This window comes from Poecilia reticulata, linkage group LG3 (assembly GCF_000633615.1).
Source record: "Poecilia reticulata strain Guanapo linkage group LG3, Guppy_female_1.0+MT, whole genome shotgun sequence".
Classification (NCBI taxonomy): Eukaryota; Metazoa; Chordata; class Actinopteri; order Cyprinodontiformes; family Poeciliidae; genus Poecilia; species Poecilia reticulata.
In genome coordinates, this window is record NC_024333.1 from 1,038,677 (window position 1) to 1,059,489 (window position 20,813).

The following is a 20,813-nucleotide window of genomic DNA, read 5'->3' on the forward strand; positions in this document are numbered from 1 at the left end:
CAGATAAAAGTAGTAAAAACCCGTAAACAATTCATCAACCTTTATTAAAATTATAATATTTTTACTGTTTCATTACATTGGAAATTGCTACATGATCAAACCAGTTTAACAGGAACAGCTGAAGTGCTGAACAGGTGACAGACATCAGCTACAGTCATATCAGGTGAGATGATGTCAAACAGGATTAATAATTCAATTATGTAAAGGTACTTTTTTACTTTTCAGTTTGTTTATTCAGCACAGAGAGAGTTCTATTGAACACAAACCACTCACTCATAGTACATGTAGCGACACATTCACACGCATTTCTTTGCTGAATTATTAGTGATAACACAAACAGTTTGAAATGTGACAAAGTTACATAGAAGTTGGAGGCCTCAACGTGTTTAATGTTAGAACTACCTAAAAACACTGAATACTTAAAGTGAAATTTGCTTTTGCTTTTACTATGAGTCACATGATAGAAATGAGTGGCGACTCATTTCAATGTTTCCAAATCAGAGCCTGCAGCTGTTTTTTTTTTTTCTTTCTGCTCTTGGATGGATTTTTTAGTTCTTAATCTGGAGTAGGAACTTTTACTGTTATATTGGTGTCTGTAATGTAATTATTGATCAGAACTGATCAGTTGTCCCTGTAATCTAATCCCACCACAGGACAGTACTATTTGACTCAGAGGAAATGTAGTAAATACAAACACATGAACTGTAATGTAGAGCTAACAAGCACCAACTGTCAGAGTCCAAAACCCAACCCAGTTATTGTTACTTTGTAGATTTCCTTACCAGCAACGAGCCGAGGGCTTTCTTGGGAACAAGGTTTCTGAAAATGCTGAGCAACAGTATTATTAGTAACTAACAGCGGTAACTAACAGTGGTAGCTAACATTTCTATGTGATTTACTTTCAAACTTTAGCAACATATTCACAAAATGGGGCATCATAATACAAATAAACATTTCTTTTTACTGCAGATATTAGGTTTTATACAAGGCAGCCATGTTGGATCTTGAGGTCAGAATTAGAAACCTCTACTCTGTTAATGCACTTTTCAACTGTAAAACTTCAACACAACCGAATGCATAAGTACACTGACTCCATGAACCAATCATGTAGTTTATCATGTTTGTAAATACAAAACGCAAAAAACAGAAAATAGTCCAAGTCCTGATGTGTTTAGGAAATTCTGTCAACTTGGTGGAACTTTATCTTATTAAAATCTTATTAAAACCTTTGACAAGCACTGGTCTAACCATGACTGTTAACTTCAATATGTTTCTTTAAAAACGTCATTCATTTATATCCTCTAACGGTCATTGACATCAGGAGCTAAATCCCAAACTAAATGAAACAGTGACCCCCAGAGGTTAGACTGAAAATGACATGACGCACTGAGTGCTCGGCGGGATGTTACGTCTCCTCAGCATTCCTCGTTGACACGGGAATCCAAAGGGAGGAACCTCATTGGCTCTTACCTCATTTTTCACACTGCTATGAGGAAATAGTGCAACTATGAAGTTTTAGACAGCTTTGCTTTGGAATCACATAACTACTGCATTTTACACTTTAAGCACATTTTCTCTTACATAAGAACATTTGTGTCTATAACTCACAACTTAATTCTGATCTGAAAAACTACATGAACTGCTTTGTAGAAAAACAGCATGTGTGTGTGTGTGTGTGTGCGCGGGTGTGTGTGTGTGCGCGGGTGTGTGTGTGTGTGCGTGCGCGCGTGTGTGTGTGTGTGTGTTTTCACCCAAACTGGTAAAAACAGAACGTGTAGGATGGACTGAGAGACACCAAGTAAAGTGTCCAACACATACAAATCATCAGAGTTCTGGAGCAATTCCCTCCAATTTGAACATATCTACCTACATATATGCCAAATCCAGCTGCAGATCTTTTCTTATCTTACTTCACAAAAGACAAAAATGTACTCCTCAAAAAGGGGCAAAAATATTCATAAATAGTTTTGATAAACCTTTTAAAAACTACTGCATCCAGCAGGTTTCTTCTTCTCTGATGGGAGCTTGAGCAGAACGTTAACTTCCAAAGAGAAGTGTGACAATGTGTAAAGTTTTCAGTAGCCTCAACAATAAGAAACATTCAAAAGAAATGAGGTGAATCAGAATTAGGTTTAAAGTGTGTGTGCAACACCAACAGTTAAACGGGCAAATTGATTCACACACTAACAGATCGCTGAAGTCAGTATGTTTTAACAACATTAAGTCTGAATCTATTCTGTCAGGGATAAACCGTATGTTATGTCAGAATCAGTCTAAAATAAACCAGCTGCATGTGACTGTTAAAAACACAACACAAGCATTAATCAGTCAAACGGTTCCAAACGGAGGAATAACAGCTCCTGTGTTTGGTTCTGGTTGGTCCGTTCGCCTCCTTCTCCTCACTGCAGAATTCACGCTGGGAGGAAACAGACACTAGAAGTTGGAATCAACGAAGTTCTGTCGGGTAAATCCTCTCTGTCGAACACAAAGAAATAAAGCAAATACTTAAAATAATAAATTTGATGGAGCCACAGAGTTTCTCCTAAATGATGCAGAGATTAAAGTTACCAAATGTTTGCTGAACACTCAGGCTGTTATATCCACAACAACACCAATGAAAAAAGATAAAACTAGAAAAACATTATTTCACCATCCAGAAAATCCACCAGTGATCCAGCAGATTCCACAAAATGGCTGGAATGGAGTCAATTTACATCTCTCTTTACTCTTTTTTTATGGCTTTAAATCATTTCGCTTATGTGAGTCAGAAGCCACATGAGGGAGCATTCGGCTCGGCTCATGTAGGTTTTGTTTGCTTTGTAAAGTTCAGTTTGGAATGATTATGAGTTTGTTGGCGGGCTGATTATACAGGAGAAAATCAGAGCTTACTGACTGCCAACGCCACCTCAGAGACAAACAGACAGACCATTAGAAGGATTCTCTACTCATGCTGAGTCCAACGCACACAAATACTGCTGGGACATCAAAACAGGAATGTTGAAATTAGGGATGATGTGAAGGATATTTGTATTTTGTTCATAAATCTCCTGATTTTTTTTAAAAAAAAGGGAAAAGTCCTGTTTTCTGATGAGATGGCTCAATCCTGATCTCCAACTTCATGACAAACTGAGAGCCAATCAGACATTTGCCAGAACAAAGGTAACCATTTAGTAACAAAACAGTTCACAGAAATGTTTGCAGTGTCCAGAGGCCTTCACAACAAGAGTAGGGAGGAAGAAGATGAACCAATGGGAAGCTGAGGTCAAGCAGAAAAAAAAGAGAAACCGATATGAGACGACATGAAGCAGAAAACCATCTGGTGGAAGCAACTGGCCAACACCCACACACACACACACATACACGCACACACACACGCCCACACACGCGCACGCACACACACACACACACACACACGCACACACACACACACACACACATCAGCTAAGTTTGGCCTGAAGTTCTGCTCCAACAATGCAGCAGCAGAGAAAACTATGTTTAACAAGAGAAACACAAACTCATCTGCCTGATAGCAAAGTGCTTTACTGACTAAATGAAATTAATTCCCACCCAAAACACTCCATCAAAAAAGAATAAAAAGCATAGAATGATACACAAACAAGCAACACATCCATACGCCTTCATAATTACACTTTAAACCAAACATTGACATAAAAAGTCATGGACACATTTTTCCCAAAATCTGTTTCACTTCAGACTGAAAAAAGTTAATATAGGTACAAATAAAACTGATAAACTGATAAGATTATATCAGTAGCAGATCAGAAAAAAACTATTTTAAAAAACTTGAGAAAAAAATTATAAAACTGAAAAAACAAAAACAATTTATATTGTAGTGAGTCAGGAATATAAAGAGGTGCACTAACTTAACTTGATGGACTGTTTAAAACTGCTACTTTTATTGGTGCTTTCTACCTCCAATGAGTGTCTTAATGAGGGGGTGTAAAATCTGTGGCTGCCACTCCATCCAAACCATCAAGACAGTAACTCTATCAGTAGACCAGATTAAACTACTTCTGCTTTTGTTTATAACTGAAACAGGAAAAACTGGAGTAAATTTCACAACTGAGCTCTGCAATCACTGAGAATCCAGACTGTACTTCCCAAACAGGGCTGATGTTGGACTCACCAGTTTGTAATCTCTGTGCAGCTTGTTGTACTGGAACATGTTGCAGAGCACGGTGGAGGCCGCCCTGGCAGCCCGGAGGCTCCCGGAGCTAAACAGAGACGGCAGGCGGGTCACAGTGAGGCAGTGAGGAAGGGGGCACACAGGTCAGACCGTCACCAGTAAACATTCATAAATGACATAATTATATTAAGACAACTCTCTGTGGGGTCAGTAGCCATACGATGACCAGCAGTTTATAAACAGGAAACAGAGGCAGCCAATGAGGAAAGATTTTGTTAGAATTGGAGGAATTAACTACAGCTAACCTTTGACCTTGATCTGCAGCAGCTGTCAGTCCTACCTGTTATCATGTGACGTCTTTATGCCCATCAGCTTAGGAAGACCGTTGAAGTAGGCGATATCTCGGGCAGCTAAAGAACTGCAGGTGACCAGATGGTTCAGGGCCCCGCACATGTTGACCACCACCTCACTGGACGGGGTCTTCTCCAGGCCGTCAGCAGGCAGCCTGGACACCAGAGCGCTCACCATGATCTTAGCTGTCAACAGAAGAGCCGGTCAAAGAGTTTTATGTTTATTTCAAGAAATGATATGCAACATAAAGATGCTTTTTTTGATGGAGTTTCATTGCTCATTGCCGGCCACTCACCCATGTGGTCTTTGTCTGCAGCGTGCCTGGTCAGGTTCCTGAGGAGGCCAGTCAGCGGCCTGAGGAGCATCTCACTGCTGCTGTCCAGCAGATCCAGCAGCATGGGGACCATCCTTTCCTGCTCACTCACCACGCCGCTCAGCACCGCTGGCCACTGACACACACACACACACACACACACACACACGCACGCACGCACACACACACAAACAACACTTCACTCCTCCAACCTGCTCCATTTACGCTTCATTTCTCCTCCAAAGACATTTTATATGAAAAGAATCAAACCAGTTCAAGAAGTAAATATTTAAGTGAGATTATTTTGGTATATAAATGTTCACATGTTCTTTATTTGGATACTTGGTATGAGGGACTGCTGTAAAGTCAACGACTTGTCTGCTGCCGCTGCGTCCAGGAGGAGCGAATGGTGCAAGTCAGAAGTTGTTTCCATTACAAATGTGTAAATCTTTGTCTATATTCAGCTGATGTCAAAAAACACAATTTTACAACTGCAGAGTTTCCACTAAGTAAAAAATAAATTAAAACCACATGACTGAACTTTTCCCCACAATAAGACATTATAAATCATGGCAACAACAGATGTAAACAGTCATGGTACTTGAACTTATCTATCAGCCAATCAAAGGAGACGTTGGCGTCTCTTTTCAGGTGTTGGCACGACAAGCCCCGCTTACTTGGGGGCGGCTACATATGTGGTATTTTGGGAAAATGTAGTCAGTAAGTTTACGGAAGAGTAATGGATTCAACATGTTGAAAAACAACTATTATGAACTGTGATGCCGAGAGCTCTGGTGGAGCCAGCTGGACATTGTCTGAAAAAATAAAAACAAACAATTGTCCTACTACTACTTCCTGTCCTCGTCTTCATCATTTTAACCAGTAGTAACATTCGGCTGTTGATCATGTGACTCGTGATGCAAAGAAAGCTTTGTCAATAGAGTTTTGTAAAATACATTTGTTTCGATATGGCTGAAAAACCACCTCATTCTATCGCAATTTATTTTTTCAAAATTGGTGTTTCCATTATAAGAGAATTTACAGAATATTTGTGATGTCAATTTGTGCAACTTTATAGCTAATGGGATTAATGACTTTATGCAATCTGCTGGGTTTTCTTAGTTAGAAAGCTTGTTAAACTAATTTAAATAATTAGCTGAGCCAAATGTACTGCTTGATAACCAGCATCAATCGGAATTGAACTGAAATGGCGTTTTTTTTTCTAAAGACGACATTTGCTGTGAATTGGCGCTACAGACATAAAGTGAATAGAATTGTTGTTTGTCATTGTAAGCCTACCCGTCCTTCTCCAGATGTGATGTTCTGCAGGGCTCCAACAGCAGCTTCCACTATAGCTGAGCTGCCTTCACTGTTCTGCAGGACGTGCTTGTAGAGGGCCACGCCCTTCGGGTGCCACAGCCACTCAGAGTCCTTGGGGTGTGAGAGTCTTGGAATATTCCTATGTTGAAGCTGTAAAGAAAACATCATTAAGTCACTTTGGACAATCTTCATCCACAGAGCACTTGATTGCCAGTGGGCCTGTTGGAACCACACTGCCCTGGTTCCTGACACCCTGAGTGGTCAAGACATTTCTTGAGGGGCATTCCCCTCTGTAAAAATCTTAGAAGTCTTAGCATCCAGTGACAAAGACCTCATTGTTCTTTTTGCTCTGCACAGTGAAGCAGCCAATCATCTCATCAGTTCTGGAGGCTGAAGCTCTGGATGGGCCCTCCAGGTGGAGGCGGACTGACGGAGGAAGCTCCACGTACAGCTGGTACGATAGATTCCTCATCACACACAAGGAGTTTTCCAAACCCTAAGCAGGAAGAAAACACAAGATTCAACTTCAGGCTAGACGACTGCTTTTTAAATTTTTAGTAATGGTTCACATAATGCGTTGACTTGAAAGCATAATTAATTTTATGTGCAACTTCTTTTTATTTGAAGCTGTGGAACACATGGCTTTTTGAGACTAAAATATCTATATGTGGAGGCTCTAGACTCTAGAGCAACAAACACATACTAAGTGACATTGTAGTTGATATTTAAAGTGGCATCAAATGTTTCAGCTGATATTTGGAACCACATTTAGAAAGCAGGAAAATAAAACACCACCGACATGAGTCGTGTTGGAAAGACAGAGAGCTTTTCCATAAACAGGAACCACTAGTTTCTGAAAAGGATGAGAAAATAGGAAAAGCTCCAGAAATTACAGCAGGATCACTGTGGAGTAAAATCACAACAACAACACATAACTTCTAATTTACTAACAATTAACACATAGTATGGGTCGTCACATGATGCAGTGGCTATAGACAGGCTAGAACCCAGAGACTGTCACCCTGAGTTCAGCTCCTGTCCCCGGTTCCTTTGCTACATGTCTTTACTCCCTTTTCTGACCCCTTCACATCAAATCCATTAGAAAAGCAAGTCTTCAATGAGACATGCACATAGACCAGGGGTGTCAAACTCCAGTCCTGAAGGGCCGCTGTCCAGCAGTTTTTAGATGTGCCACAGGTACAAAACACCTGAATCAAATGGCTTAATTACCTCCTCAGTTCTCCAGAGCCTTGCTAATGACCTAATTATTCTATTCAGGTGTGGTGCAGCAGAGGCACTTCTAAAAGTTGCAGGACACCGGCCCTCGAGGACTGGAGTTTGACACCCCTGACATAGACCAAGACAAATATTTCATTTATTGTCAAATTCACTGATTTGATGAAAGCAAAGCAAAAAATGTTATTGGCTCTAAGGAAATAAATGCTTAACACAGATTTTAAAACACTACATCAACTTTAAAGTTGCAAAGTAAAACAAGAACTCAACTCTAATATGTTGCTAAAAAAATAAGGAAAAAATGTCAACATGTTCTTTGTCAAGATCTTTGTCATTCACCCTCCAGAGCAGAACAGCGTCAAAGGCGGATTATTATTATCATGTGTGAGTCTCTATTTTTTTCCCATTTTTCTGAATCACTTTCAGATGAGTGTTGTGTTGCTCTATATGAGTGTTCTCATATAGAGCCCTGATTCTTGAGGCATGTTTCAGATGTTTCCTGATTTAAGAGCCTGATTCAGGTGACTGCAGTTCAACAAAGCCTGATATCCATCCATCCATCCATCCATTTTTTTTACACCCTTGTCCCTTAGTGGGGTTAGGAGGTGCTGGTGCCTCTCCAGCTAACATTCCGGGCGAGAGGCAGGGAACACCCTGGACAGGTCGCCAGTCTGTCGCAGGGCAACACAGAGACACACAGAGACAAACAACCATGCACACACACACTCACACCTAGGGACAATTTGGAGAGGTCAATTAACCTTACAGTCATGTTTTTGGAGCCTGATAATCATAATAAATTGAAATCATGTGTGCTTGAAGCAGGGAAAAATCTAAAACATGGAGGGCAGGATTAGGGTTCAAAAATGCTGCTTTGTATTGGCTGCTCCCTGTGCTTATTGTCCTTTTGTGCCTGCCGTAGTTACAACCAGAAAATGAATGAAAAAATAACTTGAAGGTGTGTGTTTATGGCGTGATTTTTTTGTGTCACTAAGTTGAACCTGCAGTGCCTCATATATTGGGCTTGAGTGAAACAAGAGTGGAAGTAAAGAAGCTAAAGACAAGATTGTCGTTGCACAGAATTTCCCACAATTTAGAGAAAAACCACTGAGCCAAGGGTCAGATTTAACAGTAAAAGAAGAAAAAACACCCACAGACATTACAGAACCAATTAAAAGTCATGATCAGCCCACACATGAGCATACAAGGACCAGTGCATTCCTTGTATGTTATGAGTCAGAGTATGGGGAACACAATGTAATGCACAATGTAATGAGGTGGGAAAGTCATGTGGGAGCTGAGCCTAAACACAGCTTGGAGGATGTTTGCCCTGCAAAGGGAAACAAGTGTAAAAAAAAAGTGCAATACAATCAAACGTTTTCTGTTGTGCTATTCTGAAAAACCCATCAAACCAGTCGCTCCCAGTGAAATGCAGGTGAAAAGATGTTTAGAAAATTCTGACTTTTGACACAGAGAGCCTAAAGAAGTGCATTAGAAGTCACATGATAAAAACAGACACATAAATTGTCAGCGGTTCATTAATTTTTCCTTTAAAATTAGGTTAAATCTTAATAACTCTTCCATTTTTTAATCCTATTTCCTTAATAGGATGCAAAATTTCTGGAGCTAGGAACCATGCATCCTGGTTCCATGGTAACTGACAGACCTGGTAAGAAATAATTTACCTGGCCAAGTTCACTGGTTTGTGGCCCGGTTCTAATACACCAAAGTATTGTTATTATAAACCTTAATTTCACCAGAAATATTCCATTAAGATTAAAAATCTTTTATGCAAGTACAATCTGGCCAAGGCTGGCAGCAGCACATAGAATTACTACCACTGGGTTAGTGAAAACCAGTAAAATCTCAAATAATGGCCACCAGGAGCCAATGTAATGACACCATCTTTGTTAATCAGAGGCCATCATTCTATGTCTGTTGGGTTTTTACATGCTCAAAGCTGCTGGTACTTTAGGCAGTCTGCAGTAACGATGTCCAATGGTTCTGAAATCAGACCTCTTTGTATGTACTACTGCATTATTTACAGCTTGTTAGTGAGATCAGGGTTACCTTATCATCTCCTCTTTCTTCCAGCTGAATGTAGCACACCAGAGAGTCCACCAGACCCTGCATGCTTCTCATCTTCCGTCTCGTTCTCTCATTTACTGAGCTCAAGTTCCTAAACAAACAGACACGAGGTAAACACACAGACACATTCATACCCGGCAGGAAACATGTCACCGCAGAGGTCACTTTGATCTGATTATTATAAAATTCAACCTGGTTCATCTCAGTTCTGGTCTAAATTTTCTAAGCATAAAGGCATGTCTAATCACTAGAGGTGGGACAGAAACATCAATTCACATAAGATGATCTATTGTCGATTTAAAATGTGCAGTGACATCAGAATGTGGTGACGTACATCAGAGGAAATTACAAAAATCAAAGAGAGATTCAAACAGCAAACATTTGGACTCATTTTGGTTTTTATCGATACCTGGGAAGAACGAGCCTGACAGGAGCTTCACCGTGTGCAAGCTTTGTAAAATGAACATTGATCGCTTTGGGAATACCGCAAATATTACATTTAATTCATTTCAGTTTATTTATTTGATGCCATTTCACAACAAGAGTCCTATCTTTACAAAAAAATCATTATAATTCAATCACATCCATACATTCTAACTGATCTTAGTTATCAAACAGTAAAGTGTACGCAATTAGTTATTCTAAGTAGTTAAAAAATTTCTGTCTAAGGAAACCCAGCAGATTCCATCAAATTATTGACCTGAGCAAATATGTGTAAAAAGGCAGCAGCCTGGCTGAGGTACTGTTCCCTTTGGTACGGAGCTGAGAGGAGAGTGTGGTTGGGCAGAAGTTTGTGGGCGGGTTTTATGCAGAACTGCGCTCAGACAGTAATATTGATATTTTGCTTCAACTAATCGTCTTCCATAACCTGCCTTTTGTATCCGCAAGCGACATGAATCTGACGCAGTGATGAATTATGTGAATTTGTTCGGTTAGTTACTAAATAATTATAAAAACGGTCAAATGACTAAAAACTCCTCCACTGCGGAAGCTGTCTGCAGAAAGGTGGCGCTCTCTCAGTGACCACTTTGTAAAAGTAAAACGGAGGATGCAGGCAGGGAGCAATTCCATCTATGCATGGATTAATATTTAAAATTATATAAATGTGACACTTAAAGCTGCAGTATGTAACTTTCATGAAGAATATGTTTTTTATATATTTGTTAAAATGTTTTGACAGTTTGTTATGAGGAAGATAATCTGTGAAAACGTCGCTCTCCTCCACCTCCTCCCTGAGCTACCATTACCATCTGGAGAAATGCCGATCGGTAGCGGAGGAGGGTCTACCTCCTGGGATCTTGGATCCTCTTGATCCAAGATCCTGTTTAGTGCCAATCAAACGTATGTACATGCTGCTGAATGTGTTGAAGGCAGAAGAAACAACTTACAGTCACAGGAAAACTGTTTATTCAACATCATCTGTGGTGATGCTAACTAGACTTAGCATTCACAACATGCTATGCTAGCTGCAGCATAGCAGAAAGCAAGGAGGGGACAGAGAAAGAGAACGTTCAGTGATACACGATTGTGATTAACAGCGCTAAGGCCCACCTCCTGTCTAATTGGTCATTTCTAATTGGCAAAGAAGCTCAATGTTTTCACAGATTATCTGTCTCACATCAAACTGTCACACCATAGTAACAGTTTTAACAAATATGTAAAAAAAACGTTTTCATTAAAGTTACACACTGCAGCTTAAATGTTTCCATTTGTCACCAGGTGGTAGTGGATCACAAGGATCCCTTCTGTACCTATCGTGGCCCCACAAATGGGATATAATTATTCAGCCCATAATACATATCTTTGGTGAATTTCAAGAATTTAAGTGATTACTAAGAGGCCTGGCGCTTTGTTGGTATTGATCAGATCTCAATCCAGACCATAATGACTCATATAATATGAATTAGGTTGTTAGAGAAAAAAAACTAAACACTGGAGGGTTTCTTCCAAATTGTAATTTTTGCTTGTATTATGCAGATGATGTTTGACTTGCTGACCTCTGCTGTGACAAATGTGATTGGCTAACTGAAATTTGAATAAAATTGTTTTTAACATATGTTTTTTGTTCCAGTAAAAGAACTCCCTCAACAAATCTTTGTGGTTTATCATTTTCAAAGCAAGATTTGTAGTGAAAATTTCCAGTAGAATTAACAAACAAGGATTTATTTCTTGTTTCAGGGAGTGTGCAGAAGTAAATGAAGGAGTAAAAAAATAGCTTACATAAGAGTAGCTTAGGTATTTCCACTCCTTTTCTTATTCGACACAACAACAAAAATCCATCAACTCTAAAAATAATCAGTGTGGAAAAAAAACACACACAGAGAATAATTATTTTGGATTTTTACAGTAGTTGGAATTAGACACTCGCCCTGCTGGCTGCTGGGAAACAGATGATCTCATGGTTTAGATATGCACCTTAAAGTCAAAAAGACAAAAAAAAAATGTTAAAAAAGCTCAAAGGCACTAATAAAGAGATAATAAAGTAGTGGATTATTTTGTATCATCAATTTGGTTAATCTGTTGTACAGTTTCATTTGATCTTTGCTTCCTGTTAATCTCCTGAGATTAACAGGAAGGGAGGTTTTGCTCTGGAAGTAATGTTTGCTAATATCAGCAGTGTTGTTGTTGACACTGGGCTGCAGACTGTGTGTCTCAGACTCCTGCTGTCTGGTTGGATCTGCAACATCACCAGCTTCCTGTCAGTCACTTTGTGTTTGTCTGTCATGTCGCTCCAGTTTATCCAGGGGATCTTGGTCTGGTTCTCACCTGAGGCAGCCAGTGGTATTGTTGAAGATCTCTCTCTCAGACAGGTTCAGAGGGAGGCTTTTGCAAAGTGGAACCAGAATTTTCTCAGTCAGAAGTGGCAGCGCTTCCACAGCCAGCCTATCCTTCAGGTTGTCTCTGGAGGACAGATTCCAAAGGACACCTAACACACAGAAAAGACCAGAATAACTAGTGACACACACACATACATTTCTTTTTTTCACACAGACTTATACTGTGGTGCATATTTGCTCACATAACAAGCTTCCTCCGATGTTGGGATGTTACATTCCTACCTGTGATGGTCTTCCACAGCTCCTCGTCGTGTTGGCTCAGGATGTTGACCAGAGCCGTCAGTCCTCCTGCCTCTATCAGGGCCGCCTTGTTGTCAGCATTCTCATATATAAGATTTCGTGTAGCCGCTGTAGCATAGCGCTGCACCTCTAAATGGTCACTGGAGAAAAGCTGCACCAGCGCCGGAACACCACCCAAAGCACGGAACTCGGACACACACAGAGAACCTCTTACACACTTTGCGTTTTTATCAAATCTATCAAAACTAAGCTTGAGTTTGGAAATGACTGACATCCCCATTCTCCTGTACACAAACCTATGAGAAAAAAATATTTTACCTTCTGTTCTAATTCTGATTAAACCCACAAAGTAACAATAACATTCTCAGAGTAATCTAAAGTTCATGCAGCAGTTTTTGGGAAAACTGGACACTTTGGAATAACAAGAAAACAAAACATACAGTGGGTGTGTGTGTGAGTGTGTGCTTGCGTGTGTGTGCATGCGTTTGTGTGTGGGGGTGTGCGTGCGTGTGAGTGAGTGTGTGTCTGTCTTTTAGGGAAAAATACAGAGACATCTATCAGTTCATGTCCACAACAAATACAGTCAAATATAACCACAAACCATCAAACTTAAAGTACCTGATTCTTGGCATCGTTGCTATGGTAACATTGGTGTTGTATATAAGCAGCTCCCAAAACTTGCAGAGAAGTATTTGATTCAGAAAGATATCTGACAGCTGTGGGCATGTCAATGCTCTGCATCCTACACACACACACACACCCACGCGCACACACACGCACACACGCACACACACACAAGAGAAAAAGAAAGACTATATTAATGCAGATTTATTTCATATGAAACTGTTTTAATAAGCCAGCGGCAGTTCAGACAGTTAGAGAGGATCTCTGCGGACCTAATCTGGTTAGAAATGTGGGACAGTAAATATTTCACTTGGCTGTGATTTTTGCACTTTGTACTAGTTGTCCTCTACAGTCAATGATTTTCTTCTACATCCATAGGTAAACAGGAGACCTGTTCTCTGTCCCTGTCTGTCCCTCACAGACTCAGTCTTTATTATTATCACCAGTTTTAATCATCTAAATAATCACCTAAACAACTTTCTTGGGAAAGTGTTGAAAAATTACATGACTGAATGTAAGATTGAACTTAAAGTTGGTCATTTATGATTTATTTTTCTTTGTATTTACATGCTGTCATGACGACGTGTTGGACATGTCCAATTCTTAAGACTTTTAGAGCTATTTTGTTTCCTTTTTCAGCCACTTCAGTCTGACAGAGTTATTGTGCAGGAACCAGGCAGGTCAGTATGAGATCTTCTTCTGACTGATACCTGACAGACAATCTTGTGCGGAAAGTTTTTATAAACAGACACATTTGTCCGTGGATCAGAAGCAGACAGATAAAAAATGAATAAAGTGTTCTCACTCTGCCAGAGGATCGTTGCTGTGTATGGAGGCGGCATCCATGATGTCTGCTCCCTTGCCGACGCTCCTCAGAGAGCGCAGCGAGGCGGCCCGGTGCAGCTGGGCGTACTGGGCCGTGGCCTGGTTGGTCCTGGAGGCATGATGCTGCCACTGCCCTGTCAGGCTGTCCCCTGCACTGGTGAAGCCCCGGCCGTTCCCCAGCCAGCCCTCCGGCCCCAACGCAGAGTTGTGCTGCTGGTAGTACTGCTGTCTGTTGGTGATTCTGTTGATGATGCGATGGGATGGACCTTTATAGGTGTACTGGTAGGGCAGCTCCTCCTCCTGCCAGGGCCCTCTCTCCTGGGCCAGGACCCCGCTCAGGGACCGCCTCAAGCTTCCAGGTGGAGGAACGCTGAAGGGCACAGAGGAAGACTCTGGGTGGAGCGGACGGGCTAGAGGTAGCGCTCTGTGGTCGTCCTGGCACAGGGACTTGGAGCGTTGGCTTCGACTTTGGATGTGAGAGGTGTGGAAGCTGGTCTGGATGGAGGCGCTTTCTGTATGCCTGACCTGAGAGCTGCCAGACATCCCAGAGGCCTGAGACGACACTGCAGATACCTGCAAGGTGGTTGGTCAGAGGAAAGCAGATCTTAAGAGACTTTTCTCACAGGAACAGGAAATAAGATTTGTTATCAAAAGTACACAAATGGTACACTGTTCTATATTACGAGGTCACCAGGTGACTCTGAACCATCTAATCACTGAACAGATAAATGTGTGACTGTGTCATAACTTTCTCCAGCTGAAAAGAAACAAAACTGAAGTTTTTATCTTTGAACCTAAAGAGGAACAATCTAGTTCCTCTAGAATGCACAGGTTCAGTTATTACAGTTGGAAACTAAAGATCAGAAACCTGGATGTAGTGATGACCTCTGACCTGAACCTTCAAAGAAAAAACAAATACAGTTACAAAATCAGCCTTCTATCACCTGAACATTTCCAGGATTAAAGGACTGATGTCTCAGCAAGATCTAGAGAAACTCCTCCATGTGTTTATCTTTATTCACATTGATTCATGGAACTTTGTCTTCTCAGGTCTGCCTAAAACATCAATCCTCCATCTGCAGCTGATCCAGAACGCTGCTGCTGGAGTTCTGACTAAAACCAGGAAGAAAGAGAACATCTCCCAGTCCTACAGTCCTTCACTGAGAGAACAGACATCGCTGAACGGCTTAGAACCAAAATAAATTATAGATCTGCTGTGTCGGATTAACCTTTCAGATCTCTCAGGACTTCTGGTTCTGCTCTGCATCCAGAACCAAACATGGAGAAGCAGCATTCAGCTTCTACTCTCCACAAAACTGTAACAAACTTCCAGAAAACTGCAAAACTGCTGAAACACTGAGTTCCTTTAAACCGATGATAAAAACCCAGCTGTTTATTTGTTTTTGAACCATAGAAGCATTTTTCATGTAAAAAACAAAAAAAAAACCCTTGGAGGGTTGAACAACGCTGTATGTCTCATTCATTTCATTTCATAATTAATTAATTAATGGAGCATTGATCATCAACATACTTCATGAGTATTGATAATTAAAACAATTGACAAAATGCAACGTCTGTTACTAATTGCACAATTGTTGACTGCATGATGTGTTTATGATGCTTGTTTATATGTTTTCATGATGTAAAGCACTTTGAACTGCCTCTGCTCCACAAATCAACTTGATTGATTGATATTTTTGATAAAAACTCAACAAGTTTTTATAGTAGTGAACTACAAACCAGCATGGTTAGTTTTCATTACAGACTGGTTGCTGATCAGCAGGAAGCTGACTGTGGCGTCTGTATTGTTAGACAGGTCAGTTAAAGGCAGAGTCAGGCATCCTGTTTAGATTTAGTCTTTGTCTTTACATTGTTCCCAGCTGTGCAGAGTGCAGCTTCCATGCTTCTCCTGACCCTGTTGGAAACTGCAGGAAACTCCTACGCAATACCTGCTCATTGTTCTTTTTTTTGAAAGTGTGTGGGAGGAAAAGTGTGCGCAGAAAATGAAAACAGTTAAGATAAAACTCTGTGGGATTCTATGGCTTGAGGGAACGTACTATCTTCTGATGGTTTGCAGGGATTTGTGTTGGTCAGCATCACTGCACTGGAATGACCGCATGTCTGCATCGGTGAGGACAGATTCAACTCCAGTCTGAATATCAGTCCTAAGCCTAATCACTATGCTGACTGTTTTACATCACTCAGTCAGCTGTTAGACCTCAGAGCGTCTGTTAGAAAAACACTGAACAAGTATGATTTGTCTGGGAGGGCTGGTAGAAAAAAGCCTCTTGAAAATGGAAACAAATTAGTTTTGCAAAGTTGCATCTGAATAAACCACAAGATGACTGGATCCTTGTTCTTAGTAATTGATTATTTGGATAAAAGAATGTTACACAAATTTTTTATTTAACTATTTAAGCCTTTTTATATATCCATCCATCCATTTTCTTWCACCCTTGTCCCTCAGTGGGGTCGGGAGCCTTTTTATACATTTTTGGTTAATTCTCTCCCAGCTTGTCTGTTTAGTTAGAAAACCATGTCATGGTGGGTTTGCAGTTGTTCCAGTTTCCACTATGGATTGATGGATTAAACAATTCTCTGAGATGTTCAAAGCGTTGGTATTGTTATTCCAACCAAATCCTGATTGAAACGTCTCTACAACTTAACCTTTGACCTTCCTCTGTGTTGGTTGGTGAAGTCGGTACAACTAATGTTTCAGTTTTAGTGAACAAACAGAATAATGAAGAGCATTTTAAAAACTACTCCCAGTTATGCATGACTTTGTGCTGGAGTGTCACATAAAATCCCAAAAGAATTTGTTAACGTTTGTATTCACAGTGTGACATAATGTCATACCTTGATTTCTTTCAAGATATTTTAAAATAGTTGCATGTTAAATGCATCATTTAGAATTTTTATTAATAAATTTTAACAATAAATAGACTTAATGTTTTTGGCATGTTGGTATGTGAAGCTTCGTACTCACAGCCATGGGACGAGTGGGTGTGCTTATCATGGACCTGGAACTGAAGCCATGAGCCTGGGGAAAACTTTTTACTTCAGGGAGAATGCAGTCTACAGAAAGGAAAGAGCAAAACACATATTATTTATGTTAAATATGTCACATTAAAACATAACATCATAGATCGTTAGGAAAACTGAGGCATTGTTTACAACGATTCCATCAGCCAATTCCGTCAAAAAGCAGGATGGTACTGAACTGTATTTAAATGAGTCCATCTGCTCACATCCACAGAATGGTGCTGATTGTTTGCTTCTTTTTTCTACATTTCTGAATTAAATGACTGATGAACTTGCACTTTTTTCAATGCACTTTGAGCGCCCCCAAATAATTATTAATGGAACTTGGGTCGGGACTTGGTTCGGGACCCGGTTCGGGACTTGGGTCGGGACTCGGGTCGGGACTTTGGTCGGGACTCGGGACTCTGTACCCAGTTCGGGACTCGGTTCGGGACTCAGCTTGGGACCCGGCTCGGGACTCGGTTCGGGACTTGGGTCGGGACTTTTTTTTATTAATCAACACATGATGTTTTTCACATCATGTGTTGATCTTTTCACTGTTCAGCGTCGGATTCTCTGTTTTTATGCCATAATTCACATCTAGTTTTCGCTCCGTTTTATGTCACGCTTCTCCTGTTTCAGAGTTTTGCACAATGTGAAAATCTTTTTTTTTTACCCCCTAAGGTGCAGGGCGTATCGATGGGGAAAAGGCAGACTGACATAAACCTTTTAAAACAACGGAAACAATTTCTGCATTCTGATTATTGAAATTTAAAAGTGCTGTGTTGTTCTATCACCCCAGTTTCATACCGGACCACTTACAGCACCGGTGTTAACGCTATAAAATGAACGCTCTCTATCATGGTATCACCCATGGAGGAATTTCTTTATTTTCTCCTTTGTTGTTGGAGCGTTTCAGGACGTCTGAATAATTATATAGGCATCATTAATAGTCCTGCAGCGACTGAGGAGCCACTGTTAACATACTGTTGCCTGTGGACCGGAACCATTCTATGTGGCAAAAAAAAATGCGGAAGTGCTATAACGGAAGTCCGTGGCATATACCCCATTGGTTCATTTTTCAGAGGGATACACAGTGAGGGTATCTTGATTTTAGTTACCAGTAGCAGGACAACGGAGCTGCCCCAAGAAGTTAACAGAAGTTACATACACTGAATTGAAGAAGAGCTGCCATCGATACAGTTGCATCCAAGCATGGTTTAATGTTACACAATACAGTTTTACCAAGTTGCTCAAAGTCTAAACTGGCATTCTTGGGCATTTATGGTGTAAAGTTTACCTTCGACTAAACGCCCCCCAAAGGCATCCCAGCGCCCCCCTTTTGTAAAAATGTCCGCCAGCGCCCCCTGCCGTCCTCTGAACMCCCCCTGGGGGGCGGTACCACCCACGTTGAGAACCGCTAGCTTAGCCAATCAGCACCGATTTATGTTTTCGCATCCACCTACATAATGTGTAGTTGAGCCACTGGGCGCATCACAGCTGCTGTAGTTTCTGAACGTTCAATAAAATGACAAATTTGGACTAATTACCTCGTTCTTTGTGAGAATTCGTCATTTACAACAAACATCAAACATGGTAAATATGTTTCATTAAGTATTTAACAAACAAATGCCTTCCATAATAATTATGTGAAATTAAATTGTCTAATATAAAAAAAATAGTTTGGTCCTGTCGGGCTCAGAGTCTGAGAGGCTTTTCCTTTATCAAACAAATTTTTTTTGCGTCTTTAGTGGAAATATTGATGTTGATGAGACTTTCTCCAAAATAATGACCTTTTTCAACCTTTATAGCTCCACTGTTGAAAATGAGGCTTTAATATTCACAAATGACATTGAAATAAAATCCAGTCCAACATCTGGTATGAGGTGATTCCTCTGGAGCCTGTTGGAGGAAAAATATCCCAACTTCAGAAGATGAGCTTTTAACCTAACAGAGCTCTGTGGTTCCTCCTATCAGTATGAGAGTCAGGATGAGGAGGCGCCATGTTAGGAAGAGAAGTGGAAGCTGCAGGATCTTCAGAACAAACAAGTCATGATGCCGGGCTACTGATTATCCCTCTGTCTGGACACAKGATCAATACAACCAGTTTAAAAGCTAAATGTTCAGAATTTAGGTCTCATGGCATCTCAAGGTGTCAACATTGCAGCCAGTGGGCTGAAGGAAATACGGCTTTATTTTGTAGCAACAGGTACGCAGCTTTTATCACTTTGCAAAAATACATATATATATATATATATATATATATATATAAAATGTTTTTTGGTCCTATTTGTTTTTGTCATAGTACCCCCAAGAATTTAAAACTACTTTCACCCCTGGAGGTAACATTAGTAATGTTACCTCCAGGTTAAGTAATGTTAACATTCTAACAATGAGATAAAATGTTAAAACTTAAAAATTTAACTTAAGTTTTAAGTCATCTCAAGTTTTAACTGTTGAGTTCTTTAGCTTTTCATCTCCTCGGCTGGTTTGGTCACATGAGCTGCAGACTAACAGACAATCTTTTAAGAATACTTGGAATAGCAGGAAAAATAGTAGGTAAACAGCGGTGAAACCAAAAACAACTCTGTCTAAACTGTATAGAGCATCCATCCTCTTTTTTTATCAGTTTGAGCTCATGAAGGGCGTTACTGTGATCCTCTGGTAAATATAGAACATCTATTAGATGTCATTCATTGACAGTGCAATAATTATTCTTAGCCAAATTAAATAATAACATTAACCTGTAGCATGCTAAGTGTTTACTTCATGCACAAATTGTTGATATGATGATTCTATTAATTAGTTTTATTTTATTGTTTTAGAGTCAAAGAAAAATTTCCACCTTGGAAGACTAAATAATTTTATAATATTTTTTCCTATGTATAGGACTCTACCAACAAAACAAAAATGTGGATTATTGCTTGTTTAACAACCATGGTTATTCGTCTGTGAACCTAATTAATTTGTTTGTTATTGACTTTTGCTCAATTAAATTTCTTATGTATATTTTGTATATGGTATTTTTATTGTTGTTGATAATGTTGTTTTTCATGTCTTATTTCTTTTCTTCCTCCTATAAGTGATGGGGATACATAGATATTATTTATAATGTATAAAGCTGTTGTTTATGTCACCTAATTAGCTTTACATCCTGAAGAAAAATATGATATTTTAGAAGATAATTTGTCTTTCACGTTGTCAGTAATGGCGAAATTAATAGTAAATAATAAAGATTTTGTGGTATTCTCGTTTAGTGACATAATTATATTAGTTGTGTTACCACCCCCATGCCACTAGAGGCAGTAGCAATGCAGGCCCGAAAAGATGCGACTAAGAAGCAGATTTAGAAGTACACCGAAAGCTACGGAATTTGTTAAAATCTGTGAGCTGCGCTGAAGTAAATAAAAAAGATAAATTTTAAAATACATGCTGAGAGTGAAACTCCTTCCTACAGATGAAGCTATATCACAGATTTCAAAAGAAAATTTAAACGGAAGAACGCGGATAATATAGGAAATAGCGCCCCCTTCACTTCCGGAGTGCAATGTTCCCATTTCCAAATAAGGTAAGAGACTGACAGTAACACATATTATAAAACTTATATTATGTGTTATAACATTTACCAGGTGGTAAAGACTATTATTTATATGTAATTCTTTCACTAGTAAGATACATCCCAAATTTTCCGTTTTTGTTTTGAAAGTTTCATAAGGACACGATGTGAGGAAGAAATGAGATATCTTTAAAGAGAGACAGATTCACTGCACCACGGATGAATCTCACTGATTTTGGACTCAATCTTAGCTTC

General features: G+C 39.9%; 1 protein-coding gene across 1 annotated transcript in view; it reads right to left on the bottom strand.

Annotated features, from left to right (window-relative positions):
* Window positions 1-25: 25 nt before the first annotated feature.
* pkp3b (plakophilin 3b) overlaps window positions 26-20,813 on the bottom strand; it is a 33,615-nt gene continuing 12,827 nt past the window's right edge. Inside the window, exons 2-13 of the mRNA XM_008404935.2 lie at window positions 16,968-17,056; window positions 13,962-14,554; window positions 13,151-13,274; window positions 12,515-12,719; window positions 12,222-12,381; window positions 9,438-9,546; window positions 6,463-6,627; window positions 6,111-6,281; window positions 4,794-4,947; window positions 4,488-4,683; window positions 4,148-4,235; window positions 26-2,475 (exon numbers count right to left, since the gene is read on the bottom strand). Of these exons, the coding sequence (XP_008403157.1) occupies window positions 2,434-2,475; window positions 4,148-4,235; window positions 4,488-4,683; window positions 4,794-4,947; window positions 6,111-6,281; window positions 6,463-6,627; window positions 9,438-9,546; window positions 12,222-12,381; window positions 12,515-12,719; window positions 13,151-13,274; window positions 13,962-14,554; window positions 16,968-17,056 (2,096 nt within the window). The 3' untranslated portion in view covers window positions 26-2,433. The remainder of the gene's footprint in view (window positions 2,476-4,147; window positions 4,236-4,487; window positions 4,684-4,793; window positions 4,948-6,110; window positions 6,282-6,462; window positions 6,628-9,437; window positions 9,547-12,221; window positions 12,382-12,514; window positions 12,720-13,150; window positions 13,275-13,961; window positions 14,555-16,967; window positions 17,057-20,813) is intronic.